This window comes from Electrophorus electricus, chromosome 9 (genome assembly GCF_013358815.1).
Source record: "Electrophorus electricus isolate fEleEle1 chromosome 9, fEleEle1.pri, whole genome shotgun sequence".
Classification (NCBI taxonomy): domain Eukaryota; kingdom Metazoa; phylum Chordata; class Actinopteri; order Gymnotiformes; family Gymnotidae; genus Electrophorus; species Electrophorus electricus.
In genome coordinates, this window is record NC_049543.1 from 20,648,069 (window position 1) to 20,665,546 (window position 17,478).

The 17,478-nt window shown below is 40.1% G+C and overlaps 2 protein-coding genes across 9 annotated transcripts in view; both read right to left on the reverse strand.

Annotated features, from left to right (window-relative positions):
* Nucleotides 1–3,543: 3,543 nt before the first annotated feature.
* Nucleotides 3,544–6,357, reverse strand: LOC113583880. Its single transcript, XM_035530388.1, has 2 exons — nucleotides 6,275–6,357; nucleotides 3,544–5,089 (listed from the first exon to the last, which is right to left on the reverse strand). Exon 2 carries the CDS (start codon nucleotides 5,050–5,052, stop codon nucleotides 4,411–4,413), a length of 642 nt encoding a protein of 213 aa, XP_035386281.1. The 5' UTR covers nucleotides 5,053–5,089; nucleotides 6,275–6,357; the 3' UTR covers nucleotides 3,544–4,410.
* Nucleotides 6,358–9,487: 3,130 nt separating this feature from the next.
* Nucleotides 9,488–17,478, reverse strand: part of osbp (oxysterol binding protein) — a 17,613-nt gene continuing 9,622 nt past the window's right edge. For 4 of the 8 annotated variants that reach the window (XM_027020473.2, XM_027020467.2, XM_027020468.2 and 1 more), the window contains exons 11-18: nucleotides 17,378–17,478; nucleotides 17,077–17,180; nucleotides 16,583–16,678; nucleotides 16,176–16,363; nucleotides 14,292–14,521; nucleotides 13,845–13,883; nucleotides 12,090–12,128; nucleotides 9,488–11,673 (exon numbers count right to left, since the gene is read on the reverse strand). The exon at nucleotides 17,378–17,478 is cut by the window's right edge and continues 20 nt beyond it. In XM_027020473.2, coding sequence (XP_026876274.1) covers nucleotides 11,531–11,673; nucleotides 12,090–12,128; nucleotides 13,845–13,883; nucleotides 14,292–14,521; nucleotides 16,176–16,363; nucleotides 16,583–16,678; nucleotides 17,077–17,180; nucleotides 17,378–17,478 — 940 coding nt within the window. In that variant the 3' untranslated portion in view covers nucleotides 9,488–11,530. The remainder of the gene's footprint in view (nucleotides 11,674–12,089; nucleotides 12,129–13,844; nucleotides 13,884–14,291; nucleotides 14,522–16,175; nucleotides 16,364–16,582; nucleotides 16,679–17,076; nucleotides 17,181–17,377) is intronic. The other 4 variants (XM_027020475.2, XM_027020472.2, XM_027020470.2 and 1 more) reach the window with 3 other exon arrangements.

A 17,478-nucleotide genomic window follows, 5' to 3' on the forward strand; every position in this document is an offset into this window, starting at 1 on the left:
GTTCAGCTACATACACCCCGTCAAAATAACCATCATCATTCAGACAAACGATGATGCGATCCTTGTTACTGTCGTTGCACCTGCTGGTGTACTTCTTTCTCACGTGCAAGGGCAGTTTCTTTGCTCCTGGGGCACTGAGGTTGCCCACTTCATATTTTGGGAGGTTCTGATTGGGCAGGGGTGTATTATTATTATCAATTCTGTTGTAAAATGGGTGAAACCCATAAGTTCCTCGTTTCAGGCTGAACTTTGGAACCATGTGACCATCTATATCAATGTCAACACAATCCTTTGCAAACCAGTACAAAAGATTGAGTCCATGTCTAGGACACGGTTGGCCAAACCCTGAGTCTCTGAGTTGGGCCAGTTCATTTAGGGTCATGCTCATGATTGGTATCCAAGAAGGTTCAATATAGATCTCTGGATGAGAAGGTCAAAAACATTAAGTAAATGAATCTTCACCTACATCAAATTGCTGTGTACTCTAGTGCAACAAAAATTTTCAGAATTTAGTACAGCACAGTAAAATTTCATGAAAAAAGCCAACTTTAGTAAGTATTTAGTAAGAATTTATTGTCTACATTTAGAAAGTGTTCACTATGGTCACAAATATTGAAAATAAGTCTGTGCATGACAAAACGTAAAATGTACATACCATCAAAATCTCCAGTAGCTTGTGCATAGACTAGTTGCAGTAGTTTTCCAGAGTTCTCCACTTGCTCTCTCAAGACTGAGTATAAGGAACGTATTGGACTTACTTCATATACGTTCCTACCTCACAATCTGGTTGGCTGACCAGAGTTCTAGCCATGTTGATATTTGTGATAACCGGTTTTTCACACCAAAACTGTATCCTGAGGACACGTTGCTAAGTAACAAATAGATTTATTTGCATAACCCTTAGTTGTTTTGGGTGTAATCAACATGTGAAATGAGTTCAGTGGATGACTTTTATATGACAGACCTGCAGCCTGTTTGGGCAAACTCTGAAGGAGAGTGTGACCACAGATGCACATAAAATTCACAATTTGAAATTAAATTGAAAAGATTTAGATTGACTACTGTGACAGCAGAACAATTTAACAAATTGAGGCCACCAGCAAAGCGTGCAGGGCTGTTTGAGGTCCTACAGAGAAGCCTTTTTTTCTAAATGCACAATGAACAAAGTATACAGATATGCATATGTACAAATAACACAATAATCCTAATAAATAACCACATTTTATATTTTCATGATTAATTCATTTTGGTTTTAGTACTTTGCTTTTCCTTTCTTTTCATCTGCTCTTATTTTCACTTTATTTCAAACTAATGTTACTTGGTAGTGCTAGCTATAAAATCCCTAAGACTTTTTGTACTGGGTTAAGCAGGCAATTGTTACTGTTGCATAGCAATAAGTTATATGCCTTGGAAATACTTTTTGGTGTCAGGAATTTCCAATATGAAAACATATTTACCACTACATTTTGGACTTTATTTCTTTATTAGTCTTTATTTTGTTCCTTTATTTTGTAGAACTGTTGCACAAAAATAACAGAACCGTCGAGGGAGAGATGTGATCTACAGAGGCTTGTGCCTATTAATATAATTACATCAGTGATGCTATTCGTAATGGACTGAAACTATAGTGAAGTATGGTCTGCAAGTGACTGATATTGATCTCACTCCCTTTCATATTCTATTGCTTAAATGGGAGGGGAGCTTCCTTAGACAGTACTGGGGAACTGAAACTAAGAGCAGCGTTTGTGGAGAATTAATGTCGAGTTCTATTTTAATTAGAATAATTCAATTAAAGGACCAAGGGGGTGTTAGACGACAATAATGTGAAGTTTAGTGGGAAAGGACACAGATACAGCATGAAATTGAAATTATGAGATTTTAAGATGGGACAGATGAAGAGGTTTGAAGCACCACTTCTGAGATAAAAGCAGACCTGTATTGCTTCCTCTACTATTCTTCCATAGGGCATGAGAGAAAGCATAGTATAATGTAACATATATATACACGTGAACCTGATTCTGTAAGTTTCAAGCACAGTGCAAAAAAAAAACAAAAAACTCCAATTGATTCAGACCTTGCATCACATGCCTCCAAATACAACATATAACAATACAACATATGTTACACAGTGTAACACTGTAAGCAAAGTCAGACGCTTGAGGATAAAAGGCAGGAGTTTTATTATAATCCAAATCCATAGGGGTTAAACTTTCCAGGGTCAGAACCAGAGAGATGCAGTCAAGGGTAAACACATCGATTAACTATCGACCATTGGATGAGTCACTCTCCTCGAAATGAACAGCATGGTGGGTATTGTAGTTTGTTGGGTATTGGGCGGCGTGACACACAGCTGTGTTTGTTGTCACAAAAGCCACAAATGCACATCAGGAAGTGTGACTGTGCTTGTTGAAAAAGAGTGCAAAAGTGTAATTACCTGATCTACATACAGACTACTGAATTTACAAAAAGATGTTAGCATGCCAGTGAATAAACTGGCTGATATAGATATTAAGATATGTCCATTCCATCGTCATAGCCAGTGGTGTGGCTAGCATACACAAGAACCAAACTTGACACAAGTGGCTAAAATGGAGACAGACATTTCACTCAAGACGTAAAAAAAAACCAAGATAGTTAGAAGCATATTATATTGTGACAATGGTCAATGAGGGGCAATCAAAAGAATGAAAAGGGTGGCACAGCAAGGACCTCAGGGATATCGTGACCCTCCACAGACTGTATTTAGTTTTAGTTTTAAAAAATGTATAAGAATTCATTTGTGTGTATATATATATATATATATGTTCCTTTACTCTATTCCGTGTTTTGGTTCCCCCTGTTCCTATGTTCACCTGAGTCTGTTTAGTGCCTGATTGTCTTGGTTATTTAAGCCCTGTGTTTTGTCGTCTAGTTTGTTGGGTATTTTGGTAAATCTGATTTGTTCTGTCGTGTTTAAATTCCGTTCGTTACATTGTCGTCGCCCTTGCTTTTCCGTTTGTCTAGTTTATGTGTTGTTCTACCTCTGCGTCTTCCCCTTGCCCCTGTTGATTTTGCCCTCAGTGATTGTGTTTTCCTCATTTAATAAACCGCCCCCTCCGGATGCATTCTGCCTCTCGCCTGTTCATATGAGAAACTTTACACATGCACACTTAGATGTTACTTTCACAGCAGCATAGGGGTGCTAATCATTTAGTAGGGGGGTCTTGGGGGTAAACCCCCGCAGGAGAACAAAAATATCCTCAAAAGGTGTTGGTTATGAAACAGCAATCATTTTAAAAATATGACTATTTGGAGAAATTGTCTCACAGCAGACTTGTCTCTTCAAAATTTGTAATAGGCATGGATCATTTAAGGCAATGAATGCTATTCATCTTACAAGATCAAGCAAATATAAAAGCAGGCCCTAAGTACATCTAAATTGTGGTATATAAAATTGCTATGTCTAAAATATTTGACTTGTAATTGGAAGGTTGCTGGTTCAAGTCTCATCACTGCCAAGTTGCCACTGTTGGGCCCCTGAGCAAGGCCTTTACCCCTCAATTGTTCAAGTTGTACTCAGTCATAATTGTAAGTCACTTTGGATAAAAATATTTGCCTTAAAAAACTTGCCCTAAATATTACAATGATTGATACAAAAAACATTTGAAATTAGCTTCATAAGTAAGATTATATTTAGTATTTGTTCATTAATCATCATTTTTTTGTGCCTCTTCATGTACTCCATAGGTTCCAGCACTGTTCAGCCATCAATAATATGGCTAAGGGTTTCCTCTCCTCTGCTGCACATTCTGAATTTGCTGTTGACCTTCTGGCCCAAGAGCTTAAACCTCCATATAGATCACTAAATTTATGTGAAAATGTTTTTAGCACCATTGAAAAAGGAAGATATGCTGGTAACAAAGTGTCTGCCATACATTCTATTGATTCAGAGATATGTCTATTTCTCTGTCACAGCCAGTGGTGTGACTAGGATACACAGGAATCAAACTTGTCATTAGTGACAACAAAGCTATTAATACACCTTATATTGAAACAACATAGTTAGAAGCATAGCAAATTGTTGTTCCACTTGGAATGCTGTGTGTTGATACAAAGTTAATTATTTGTTCATTGACTTTTGAAATTAAAAATCACTTTGAGAAACAGAAACTGTTTAACGGAATATGTAACGGCCCAAGTGTCGCAGGGCGAGAAGCAAGACACACAGGCTCTCTTTACGTAGACAGACATTTATTAGCCCTTGGTCTTGTCATGTATCCTCATGCTCTTCGTTTGGTAAACTGACCCTGGACTACCTTAACGACCTTGACTTTGGATTTGCCCCTAATAAATCTCGCTTTTCTCTGTACTTGCGTCCACCTCCTTACCATTCAGCGGTACAGAAATCTATAAAAATACTAGCGAGATATTTCACACATTCAATTTGTAGACAATAATAATAATGATAATAATAATAATAATAATAATAACGCAGAAAAAGTCGGTGCAAGTTGGTGCTGATGGGTGATGAATGTTCATTGGTGTGATTCTATTCCTCGGCTTGTTATAATACCCTGTCTGACACAGAAACTCGTCCAAGCTCAGCCGACTGATAATCTTGAGTAGGCCCTTGGTGATGCGATAGGTGTTATCTGGGTCATAGTTTGACTCGTCAGTGTGTGTGGTGATGTAAACTTTATCGAACCAGTCATTGTCGAGGCTGACAATTATGCGGTCTGTGTTACTGTCATCTTTGAGGTCAGTGTACTCTCCAGAGACGTAACCAGGCAGCTCATGTGATCCTTCTGAATTGAGATTGCCCACCACATAGTAGGGGAAGTTCACATCTGGCAGGAGTTTTATGCCATTTCTGTCATATCTGTTCCCAAAATAGTGGAAACCATATTCCTCGCCCTCGGGGTCACACTGTGAAACCATATCATTGTTTCTATCAAAAGTTACACAATCATTGGCAAACCAGTGCAGCAGTTTGAGTCCGTGTCTTGGTGGGGGTCGGCCAAATCTCGACCGCTCCAGCTGGGCCATTTCATTCAGTGTCTCCACATTGGCCATGTTCCACTTTTAAATGGAGATGATGCTTCAGATGTACCTAAGCAATAAAAAAACCCATCTATTAGACAGCCATCAGAGTCTCCTTTTGTACTTTTTCATTATCCCTACCCAACTCAGTGGTTGTTTAATCAGTAATGAAGCTTCAGCTTCATTAACAATATAATGTTGACATTAACATATTTCTGTAAGTTTAATTTGCAATGCAAATAAGAAGCCTCTAGGACTTTGTTGTTCTTCCTGAACCACTGAATCTTCAGTTAGTTCAGATCTTGCAACAAATGCCTCAGGCACCCCGCCCAAGGGATATGGCCACTGCCGCGTGCCCACAGTGCCTTCTCTGCTCCCAGTCACCTGATTGTTAAATCATGAGCATCTAGGCCTTGCTGTCATCTTTCTCCCCTGTATAAATCCCACAGGTACTTTCCTCCAGTGCTGAACATTGCTTTCCTGTGCCATGCCCTGATATTGATTCTGCTCTTCTGTGTTTTCTGCCCCCCCTCCCCCAAACCCATTTTTGAATTTTGGTTCCTCTCAAAGTTCCTCTTAAAGGGCCACTGTCACCCTTGGCTTGCTCACTGGGGGCTTGGACTCAAACATTCGCAAAGCTTCTCTGTGACAACATCTGTTGTAAAAAGTGTGATATAAATTCATTTGACTTGACTTGACTTGGTTTTTTTGTGGTTTTTAGCCATCTTAACACTGTATTCTTTATTTTCTTTATTTCTACTATATATAATAAATATACTCCTTTGGTGCACTCACGTCTCCCTCCCTCCCTCTGAGAGTCACAGTTACACAGTTGCATTTGTTGTCATAAAAGCCACAAATGCACCCATTAGGAAGTGTGATCATGCAGGTTAAACAAAAAATTCAGGACACATTGGTAGAATGCAAGCAAAAGCTTAATCCCTTAATCTCCATATAGATCACTACATGTACGTAAAAATGTTTATAGCACTGTTGAAAAAGGAAGATATGTTGGTAACAAAGTTTCTGCCAAACGTTCTATTGATTCAGAGATATGTCTATTTCTCTGGCACAGCCAGTGGTGTGACTAGGATACACAGGAACCAAACTTGTCATTAGTGATAAATAGAAACTTGTGTGTCTCTCAAAGAATAAACAAAGTTATTAATACACCTTATATTGTAACAACGTGGTTAGAAGCATAGCAAATTGTTACAAGAGAAAGGCAAATGCAAACAGGAAACTGTTAGCCTACCACTTTCCCCGGCTTTTGATGTCATGTACCCCCAGACGTTAGTTTTGCAGCTCCTTCTGCTAACTGCACAGGCACAGAGCTCATTTCAGAGGAAACAGAAAGAGATCGAGAGGCGTGGCTGTTCTGAGTTAACTCATAGACACTTTGAGTTTCTGTGAAAAAAAATGCAGTGTTACTGGACATGTTTTCTTCTCTCCTTTTTTTCTTCACCTTACCTGCAGAGTTCATTAAAACAAAAAACAAAAAAAAAGTTGAAAGTGGTAGTTTGTTTTGGTGAACAGTTTGTAATTATCTATCAATATGACCAAAGTTTAGGTCCATGAATTTACATGTTTATGCTCCATGTAAACTGCTGTTGATAGTCTCTTAAAGAGCAGCAAGGGTCAAAAGGTTAAAAATCCATGTTCCTATAAGATGTTGTGGGAAGTCAGAAGACAAGCCGCCCAGTTACCGGACTGACCTGCCATTTAGACTGTTGTGTCCATTGTCTTTCAGAATAAAAAATCAGTTTGAGAAACAGGAACTTCATGTTGCAAGTGAACTGACTGCATGCATTTTTTGAGTATCTTCTAAAACAGCATTAGCAAAAACAAATAAAGTCATAGAACTGATTAGTCTGAGACACAATGAGTAAATAAAAATAAAATAAGAGTCTTTCAGAACAACTATTTGGTTGTTAAAATTTTGCATTTAATGTTTGGTTAAACAGTTAACAACAGAATTTGACAATCATTTCTTTAAAAAGAACAGCTGAAGGTGTTCAAAGTAAAATACATTAATTTAATCACTTCCTATCTATTGCAGTTATACACTTTTATATCATTTTATCCACACTACAAAAATGTAAGACATATTACCATTGTGTAATAGCTAAGCAGATTAAGAAGCAATTTATCAGAACTCACCATAATAAAGGTCAACATTCTTGCTTTATTTAAGATAAAAATGGCTTCCCGCTCAGAGGAGACTTCATAAAGTGGCAAAGCTTAGCTTAGTAAAAACATACATAGTTCACAGTGAATTGTATTAAACATTAAAAATACTCAAAAATTACTCAAACATTTTCAGTTTCTCCTGAATGTTTTCCCCCAGAAGAATTACAAAAATAACCTGTTGAATATGAAACAGCAATAATATAAAAATGTGACTATTTGGAGAAATGGGCTCATAGCAGTCTTGCCTCTTCAAAGTTAATAGGCTTGGATCATATAAGACTTAAATGCTATTCATCTTACAAGAGGCACAGAACAAGCAAACATACAATGTTACCTGAAGCAGCAGGTCCTAAATACAAATTGACAGAAATACAATTGCAACTATTAAAATATCTTAATTACAACAGTTGTCTGTAAAATTAATTCAAGAAAGATAGTTGCATAGTTGATAGTGAATTGTAGTAAATATTAAAAATACTCAAAAATTTCTCAAACATTTTCAGCTTCTCCTGAACGTTTTTCTTCACTCTCTGAGCATTTAGCTATTCCTAAACCTTGTTTAAAGAATTATACACCAAGAAGAGTCATCTCTTCTTGGCCTCTTATCGTGAGTTGGCTTCATCCTTGGTTGCACTTCATGGTAGCTTTGCATTTGGAAGTGAATCTCACTGCGAGTTGGCTTCATTTGTTGGAGAAACTCTACTCTCTCCAAACTCTTGATTATCTTGAGGAGGCCCTGGCTGACTCGATAGGTGTGTCTGCAACTGAAACCTGTCTGATCTGTGTGTTCACACAGAAAAGCAAACTTTAGTTAATAATGTGAATTTACTGTCTACATTCACTATGTTCATAAATTCTGAAATCAATTCTGTGAAGGACACTGGGAAATGTACCACAGTCTCCGGTAGCTTGTGTGTAGACTAATTGCAGTAGATCTCCCGAGTTTTCCACTTGCTCTCTCAAGACTGAGTGTGAGGAATATACTACACTTACTTTAATTTGATAAGGGAGGTGGGATTCCTTAGGCAGTACTGGGAGAGTGAAATTAAAAAGCAGCATTTGTGCAGAATGAATAGATGAAACTTTTTACATTCACAGGCTCTCACGTATATTTACAGCATTTAGCAAATGCTCTTAAGTGGGGTAAGTGCCAAAAGTGGTTTAATTCCCTCTCTCTCTTTAGGCTCTGTCAAGTGCGTTAACTGGACGAGAAAAATATGACAGCCCGTGTGAGCAGCAAACGTCATTTTAAAAACATCTGGAAAGAAAGAGTTCTTCCTTTCTATCTATCTATTTTTTGTGAATTTCAGGAGTAGTCTTCTGCCCTTCGCGGGAATCATGTTGACTTTGTAGCTCCTGAAGGTTTTTCTTTCTTGATAGTATCAGGTGGAGGAGTTTAGAGCTTTATGAATTGGGAGCTAATCTTTTTAAAATATATTTTTTTATATATTAAAATATACTTGAAATATTGTGTAGTTTAAAGAGAAAAAAATGCTTAAAATAATTAGGCATTTTCCATAAAGGAAATGGTTGAATTTGTGTAGCAGAAAGGTTCAATTCATTATGTTTAGCAGAAATAGAAATCTACAAAGATACTAGTTGTGTCATATGCCACATGTCCAAAATGTGGTAAAAAAAATAATTTTAAAAATAAACAAAAATGTAAAAAATGGTCATGGATTGATAAACAAAACAAAATTCTGAAAGTGTTTCCAGCGGTAAGATAGTTAGATGCAAAAAATAAGATGGGAAGAATTAATAGTGTCTTGAGACACTGCTGCTGACTGGTAAAAGCTGTTTTCTGTTGTTTAATATTCTGCTGTGGAGCAGATAAAGACCAGATTTCCCATACAGAACTGCTAAACAGCATAAGGTGCTCCAAAACACCACACTTAAAAGATGTGAGAAAGACATCATCTTATCACTGAGATTGAGTGGGGTTCTGTGCTCTGTTGAAGCAGACATTCCCGGAGAGCACGTAAAAGCCAGGACACACCAACTTATTTGTTTTCTATATGTTGGTGGGCTGGGTTTATAGCACTGATCAACAGGGCCTTGCAGTCCAATTTCCTGCCTTATTTCACCTAGGCAAGGAAGTCAGGAAGACAGAGAAAACTGAGTAGATCTAAAATAGCTACAGTGTTTCAATATTTTTTTAAAACCAGACTCTGATAACCATTGTCTTAAAACAACTAGCCCCAAAACCTACCCACAAATGACCTAAAACAGGGCTTTAAAAAAAGACAGATGAAAATGCCAAGCACAGAGGACAGTGAAGTAAGGCCAATTTTTTTTTCCAATCCAATTTTATTTTGACATCCTGCAGCATTACTACACTCAGCCTGTTCTGTGACACAAAGACCATGAGAGAGACCAAAAAAGAAAGAAAACAGAACCAAAAACTAAAATTTGGGTAGATCTCTTAAAACTGCAAGAAAACATTAGGAGTAAGATAATGAAATAAGAAACCAATATTGCAATGAATGAGTTATACAAAAATCCATTAGTATGTATCCATATTTAGAAGCAAATAATTGTTTTATTTTTAGATGGGGAATGAAAATATTTCAACTAACCAAATGAGTGCAGAAAATGTACTGATGGCTTCCCCTTAAACAACATGAGTAAATCAAAAATATGACTATCACACTCTCTCTCAAAATTCATCAGAAGTAACATGGTTTTTATCACTGCAAGTGCTTAGTTTCCTCCAGAATGATAACTGTTATTAATATGACTATTACTTATTTGATATATACACAAATATTTGCAGTGTTTTGCATTTTGTGTGTGTTGCTTTATTACGCTTGATCCCCCCCCCCCCCCCATAAGTACACTTGAAAATAAAATGTGACTTTTCTTCCCCTCTTTTGAGAGGATACACAATAAAAGCCTCAAATGTCACCCATCAACACATACACACATATACACTTGCATACAAATTTGTAATTATTATTTTTTATGTATAGGGGTCCTCTCTTCACCTTGCATGGCCTTATACACGTTTATACTTCTGTCATGTTGGGATTGGAGGGTGCAATGCGAATGCCATCAGGTCAAGCTGGCACTTGTCTGCCAGAAGTGCTGCTCCAGTGTTCTAAAGAAGCGATGGGACTGCAGTACAGTCCGTCTTTGCCGCAAGGGACGTTACAGACAGGCACAATTGTTTTTGGGAACTGTGGATTACACCATTAGTGCAAGTTACAAGTCCTACAGCTCTGGGAAATTAAAGGGTGATATTACTATTCTGAAAGTACATAACTCATGTACCCATTAAAACTCCAAAGAATTCTTCTTATAACATCCTTGTTCCCCCCAGATGTTATCAAATTATTTTCATAAGTCCTTCATAGTCCTTCTGGCTACATTAACATACATTTGTTTTTTTGCTTGTTTTTAATATGCTTTTCCAGGCCACTGTGGACAATAACAGCAGGCCTGGGCCCTACAATTTTGCACTGGCCAAGCCCGAGACCTAGGATTCATGGGGTTGGACTGTCTTGGCCTGATCTGGGACCAGTCTGGACAAGACAGGCAGTCAGTGCATTGGAAAGGAGTCAAAATTGAAAGCAGCGCCATGTTTGTGACTGAAAGAACCACAAGAGACCATTAAGAGAGGGCAGGGCCCAGTTCTGTCAACTTTTTTCACACCCCTGCACAAAAATAACACCACAAGCACATTACATTTATCTCTTTATCACACGCACGCACACATACTAAATCCCTTAATTTTTTTAATCTCCACACGCCAGGGTCCTCTGGGCAAAGTCAGCACCCTGTGGAAGACATACTGGGTGCAAGGCTGAGGTGGAACGGGGTGGGGTTTCATGTAGCGCAGAAGGATGGCAGGTGCGGCACTTGTAACCACACGGGGGGGGGGAGGAGAGCACGAGCGAGAGCGAGAGAGAGACCGAACCATTTCCCTTATGGGACAGAACAGAAAAATCCCACAGAAGAGAAAAGGCTGAGTGAGAAAGGGTTAGGGAATGAAGGTGCTAATAAGGGGAGTGGGGAGGCATGTCCCATATGTGCTTTGGTCTATGATGCCTGGTGCTCGCTGCTGTTTTACCTGCTTACAGAGGGAAGGGGAAACGACAGAGGGCTGGACAGGAACCAAGCTACTGACCACTCCAATGATCAGGAGAGACGTGGATATGGGTGGTATGAGTCATTATTGTCCAGTTTGCCTTGGCAAAGACAACTAAAGGAGGTGGGTGGTGGGGTGCATTTTTTTTTTTTTGTTGTTCTTGTTTTGTTTTTTTTCTGGGAGGGGTGGCATGAGGGTAGTCTACTCCACTGAAGATGCGCACTGATGTTTGGATCAGAAGATGTCCGGGCAGGCGTCCCAGTTGTTTTGCTCCTTGGCCTCCCAATAACCCCCCTTGTAGATGTGCATGGGCTCTCCCATCCCGTGGTCCTCTTGCCGCTCGAACCACAAGGCCTTGTAGTTGTCCTGGGGTATGCCTGTTTGAAAATGTGAGACAAAACAAAACCCATCATATTAAGTTCCATATAAATGAACAAAAAGGATTGGGAATAGTGAAAATGTTCAAATAAATAATTATATGGTTACATGTTATGCATGAGCAGTAACTTTTACCTGGAATTCTGATGAGATACATACATACATACATACACACAGTCAGTTAAGTCTACACAATTACCACCATCCCTCCTACCCCAAAGCAGTTTCAAATCTAAACCAACCAATCTAAAAGCGCAAACACCAAAATCATTATTTCCACATTTTCTAAGCTAGTCAACGGAGCAAAAGTCATGACAGATACTAATCAGGAGCAGGACAAACAAGGAACAGGAAGCAGCAGGGGAGGGATGGGATCAGAGAGGGACAGGGAGCAGCCTGGGGTGATGGTACTTGCTTTTGGCGTGAGCTCCATAGGGACCTTCCATGTCCTCCACTAAAGCAAGAACAATGAGCAGACAATGAGGAGATGGTTGTCCATTTTGAGTGTGCATGCAAGATGAAAACAAAGACTACAATACGCATTATATAGGTTATAATACGCACTATGTATGTCTGCATGAGTGCTTTCTAATACAGGAGCACAACAGTTTAAATGGCATATATAGCTAGCTGGGGTTATAAAAGGTGTACTTGTTTAGCATGTTTCAGACCAAGTTATGTACAAGAAATGAGGGTGTGTGTATTTTGTAGTGTGTGTCCGTGTATACACACACAGGCACGCGCACACACTTCTGTTGCATTTTTGTGAGAACTGGTCCTCAGCATGTAATAATAGTCCATTAAATGAGGACATTTAGGATTGGTTTGCTTGGCTATGCTAACAGCTGGGTCCCTCACTTTTTGAGCATGGATGCTACTTGCTGAAGTAAGATGATGATGGGTGTAAGCCAAGCAGATTTTCCCTTGCAATAAGAGGTCAAACAAGCAAAGGCAGAGACAGAGTGGTCAGAATCGAGAGGAAACGACAGATAGTGGAAGGGGATGAACAACAGAAGCAGTGCTGGAAAGTGGGCATGAGCAGAGGCCAGGGAGAGGTCGCGAGGCCTCAACGGCTCCACCACAGAAGGAAACAAGGGCTACTTCCTTGAGCGCGAGAGGTCAGAAGAGGTCTCAGTGGGAATGACTTGGCAAATGCACACACAAAAGGAGGCATGGAAAATGAGGGGGAAATGGTTGGATGAGGTATACAGAGAGAGCGAGTGCATCAAGAGGGAAAAAAAAAAAAAAAAAGAAAGAATATAAAAAGTTATTGGACCTGCTAAGGGGGCGTGGAGCAACACATGGAAGTGTTCCATGACCACCAGTATGGAGACATAAAAAGTAAGGGGAGGGATATAGTAGGATATGGAGTGAATACAGTTTACCCATGCAATTTATCCATAGATAAATCCAACAATCAAAGCCAATGGCTGGCAGAGGGAAGGTGACAGCATAAAGACAGCAAACATCAATAATGACAAGTGTGAGTAATGTCCTTGATCTTTGTAAGTACTCCATAAATAACCAGCGTAACATTTTGGCCTGATTGGGGGGGTTCTCATCTTGTGGAGCGTGCCTAAAAGACATACGACAGCATACTGCAGGAACAACAGGTAGAGATCAACAAATATGATCAAAAAATTAAAAAAAAAAAAAAAAAAAAGTTTTAAAAAATTGATTTGAACTAATGAGACCCAGCAGTACTGTGGGCTTCAGAGTACAAGCAGGGGGTCATTTCTCAATGCATGGATGAGAGTTTTGTGTTCAGTGCATGACAGTCACACATGTGGCATGCAGGTGGCTGGCACCGTATCTACTCCACAGGAGGAGAGGCAGGCAGGAATGGGGCAGACGAACAGAGGTGAGGAGGAGCAGAGGGCCAAGAGTGGCACGCACTTCGGAAGTAGTAGTCTCAGCGGAACCAGGGGCGCTGTTCACATCCTTGGCTGAGGAAAAGTGTGGAGACCACATGAGGCCAGAAATGGAGGGGGGGGGAGCATGGAGGGGGTCGAACTGAACAAGAGACTAAGAAAACGTAACAAAAGAACTCTGGACGAGGGGTCCCTGTCCGATACCACTGACACCACCTGAAGAGGTTTGTGTGTTCGCATGTGTTAGGCAGGGAAGGCATAAAAGGGAGAGGGGATGACTGAGGAAAAAGAGTACTTGCTTTTTAGAGGCGAGTCAGTTATGAAGTCCTCAATGACAGCTTGAGAGGAAGACATACAGAAAGGAGAGTGAATGGGAGACACCGAAACGAGGAAAGATGCGACAGGGAAGCTCAGACACACCCACCCATGTATATGTACGCGTCATATACATGTGTATATGTATTTAAAAAAATGTACACACACACACACACACACACAGACAGAAGAGTAGAACCACACAAAGGCCAGGAAATTAAAATAAATAAGCAAATCAACAAAAGACATGCAGATATGGGTTAGGCCTAGTCTGCCCTGCCAATGATAAATCACAATTTTTTAGGCCAGATTTAGGCTTAACCTAGCCATTAAAGCCTAATCTAATCTAAAACTCTATACTCGCACAACAAACACTAAACCCTCTGCGACGTCCACGCATCCATGGGCGACACCACTACCTGCCCCCTTACCGTCCTCAGATGTGGAGGCAAGGCGGGCTGCCTCGCGCTCTCGCTCACGCCTCACGCTCCGCTGCTTCTCCTCCAGTCGCTGCTTCTCAGCATTGGCCTCGTCCCACAGGCCCTGTTCCATGAGCCGTTGGTCAGGCCGTCGGCGGCTGTCCGTGGGCGCCACGCCGTCCTCTGGCTCGTTCAGCGTCAATGCCAGCGACGAGAAGTAGTACATGGTCTCCGCCCCTTCCCTGCAGCGGCCGCACGCAACAACAACCGGGACAAGGGGGAGGGTTATTACTGGCCAAAACTCTGACATCTGATCCAAAGGTGTAGAGCACTTTCTTGAAATGGAAAATAAATGTCTGCGAACTTATTACCATCATATTTTTGTCAGATTATTAGACACTGTAGCACAACGCATCAAAATAACAGTTCCAGATTCACAACAGGAAATGTTGCATTTTGAGAGTCATATACTCCTGTATTAATTAATATAACCTTTTTATCAGATAGGTGTACCATACAGCTGCTTGCTGTAGCTTCCACCTAGAAACAATACAAAATTAAGTATTTTTGCTATATCATACCATCTAGAACCAAAATCAAAACATCTTAGGCTAGGTATTTTCTATATTTTTACTCAGCACTATTAACACAAACTTCAATAAAAGGTCTAGACTAGAATAAACTTTTTTTTTTTTTTTTTTTTTTACTGTTCAACAGTATTTGAACTTTTTGAAGGAAAATAAAAATCAGAAGAGGCCAAATTAATAAAACTTGAGAGCCACACTACACCATGCAAAATGGGCAACACTGTATTTAATTCCTATTCATAAAAAAAAAGAAAAGAAAAGTTACCTTTGTGATAAATAGCGCATCGGTGTCAATTTACCACTGTGCCAAATTCACCAGTGCCCAGGTGAAAGCCAATCAAAAGTCAAAAGGCCACACATATTAAAAGACCCACACAAGGGGCAGAAGACTAATGCCAGCCGTGAGGCCAGAGGTATACTTAACACCGTCAGTTACATACAAATGTTAACATATTTGTAACTTTCACCAAGACAAGAACGTCATGGTTGTGCCAAGCAGATGACTTCAGTATTACTTGTAAATCACAGCAGAGCAGCAAAACTGTATCTCTCCTAAATCTATATTTGTTTATAGTTTCTTCCTCTCCATCACCTAAATCTGCATTTCTTATGGCAAAATTCTGTGACATTCTGAGAGCCTTCTGAATCAAGTCACCTTCATTTTCATGTACTCCTATTATTGCAGTTGCAACGTTTGCCATCATGCTCACTCCAAACAAACCAAAAAGTTGCCTTTAAAAAAAATTGCCAGTTATCTAAATGGATGCATGTGCAGAATTTTGTTGATTTGCATGTGTGAAAAAAACTGTTAGAGAAAATGTTTACTGGGACATTTACTATCGACAGTTTCAGGTGTTTTTGCGGTGTTCTATTATAAATTACTAACATTATGAGCAAATGAGGACAAAATGCAGTAGCACCATGTCATACAAACAGTAAAATACTCAAGCAATCCACATTTATGGCAGAGAAAATGTTACCATGGTGCTATTTGCCACAATAAACATCACAATAAATCCGGCCCAAATAAATCTGCCCCAAATTGTTTTAGATTAAACCATATGGGAACATATTTATATAAACATATGGGGAAAAACACATGATATTGTTAAGAGATGTTTTATCATCATTTCTACAGGACTCAGCTACTGTAAAGCTTATCCCCAGTTGTCTCATCTCCAGTATCTTATCCCAGTTGTCACTGTGGAAAAAGTTTTCATTGTCCCTACACGCGCAGACTACCGTGGTAAGAGAGATACTGAGTCACACCTACAAATAGTAAGTGTGTGAGCGAAGAGGGGGCTCTTACGGCAGTGGATTCTTCCTCCACAGCTCACGGGCTTTGAGAGTCTGGTAGACGGTCTTCTGGCGCCCCTCTGCGCCATCCTCACCCCCACGGCTGCTCTGCATGACACGCGAAAACTCCATCTTCTCGTCCCACGTTCCCGACAGCACATAGTGCGCCTTGCCGTCCTTGTCTGTCACCACACCCGTTACCTGGGGGGGGGGGGGGGGGGGGGGGTTGTGGTGAGGGTTCAGATTGAAGCACAGAGTGAAGGAGAGAGACAACACAGAGAGACAAAAGATAGAAAAGGTACAAAAAGTGATGGTGACAGGCGGGAGAGGAGAGGCAGAGAGAGACAGGAATAGAGAGGCAGAGAGAGACCGGAATAGAGAAAGATGTGTTGCGAGAGGAGCTTCTTTTTGGTTGCTCACCTTTCTAGCCACATCTCTAGAGAAGTAGCTATAGGGAGCAAATTTGAGGTGACAGCGATCACCTGTCCTGTGGTTGATGACATCTATCTCCCCTGACTGAAGAAAAGGATAAAGAATAATTGCCAAACCAGACAGACAGCACAAGGCTTTGGAATATTGCATCACTTACAGAACACTTAACAGCATCATTTTAAAACAACAACAACAACAACAACAACAACAACCTCAGAACAGGCAAAAAGAAAATGTGAATTAGAAATCACTTTTTATAGCCTTTGATTGAGCACTCTTTGGCAGTAATGACTCTGCGAATCAACAGCAGCATTTCAAACCAACGCTTGAGTGTCAATGGCATTCTGCACTTTATACCACCCTCTGCTGGCCAGACAAAGCCTCGCTTGCATTGTTTTTTTCAGAGTCACCAAATGACAAAGCTGGTTTGATTCTGGAGGGCAAAACATGGCACAGCAGCTACACACATGGCAGGTTCTCACCTGGTCTATCCACAGCTTGCCCACGATTATGTTGTGCACTGTGGTGGTCACTTTCTTCCAAGAATAGTGATTGTTACTCTTCTCAAATATACAGTGAATCGAACCTAGAGAGGTAAAGTAAGATGACTTTCTAATTATTTTCACAGAAAAAGAAGTTATGTGCCAGACCCTTGGTCTCTGTTTGATCTCTTACTCATTAAAAACTAGAAATGTCAACACATCAATTTTTATATACAAGCATAAATTTATCACACATCCCACTCTCTCTCTCTCTCTCTCTCTCTCTCATGCACACACGTACCGAGAGGCATGATAGAAAGGTATTTGCCCCTGAACTTGCTTGCCACAGTAATCTCCTGCCTCAGGGTCCAGCCCCGCACGGAGATAGCATGATGGGCCGCC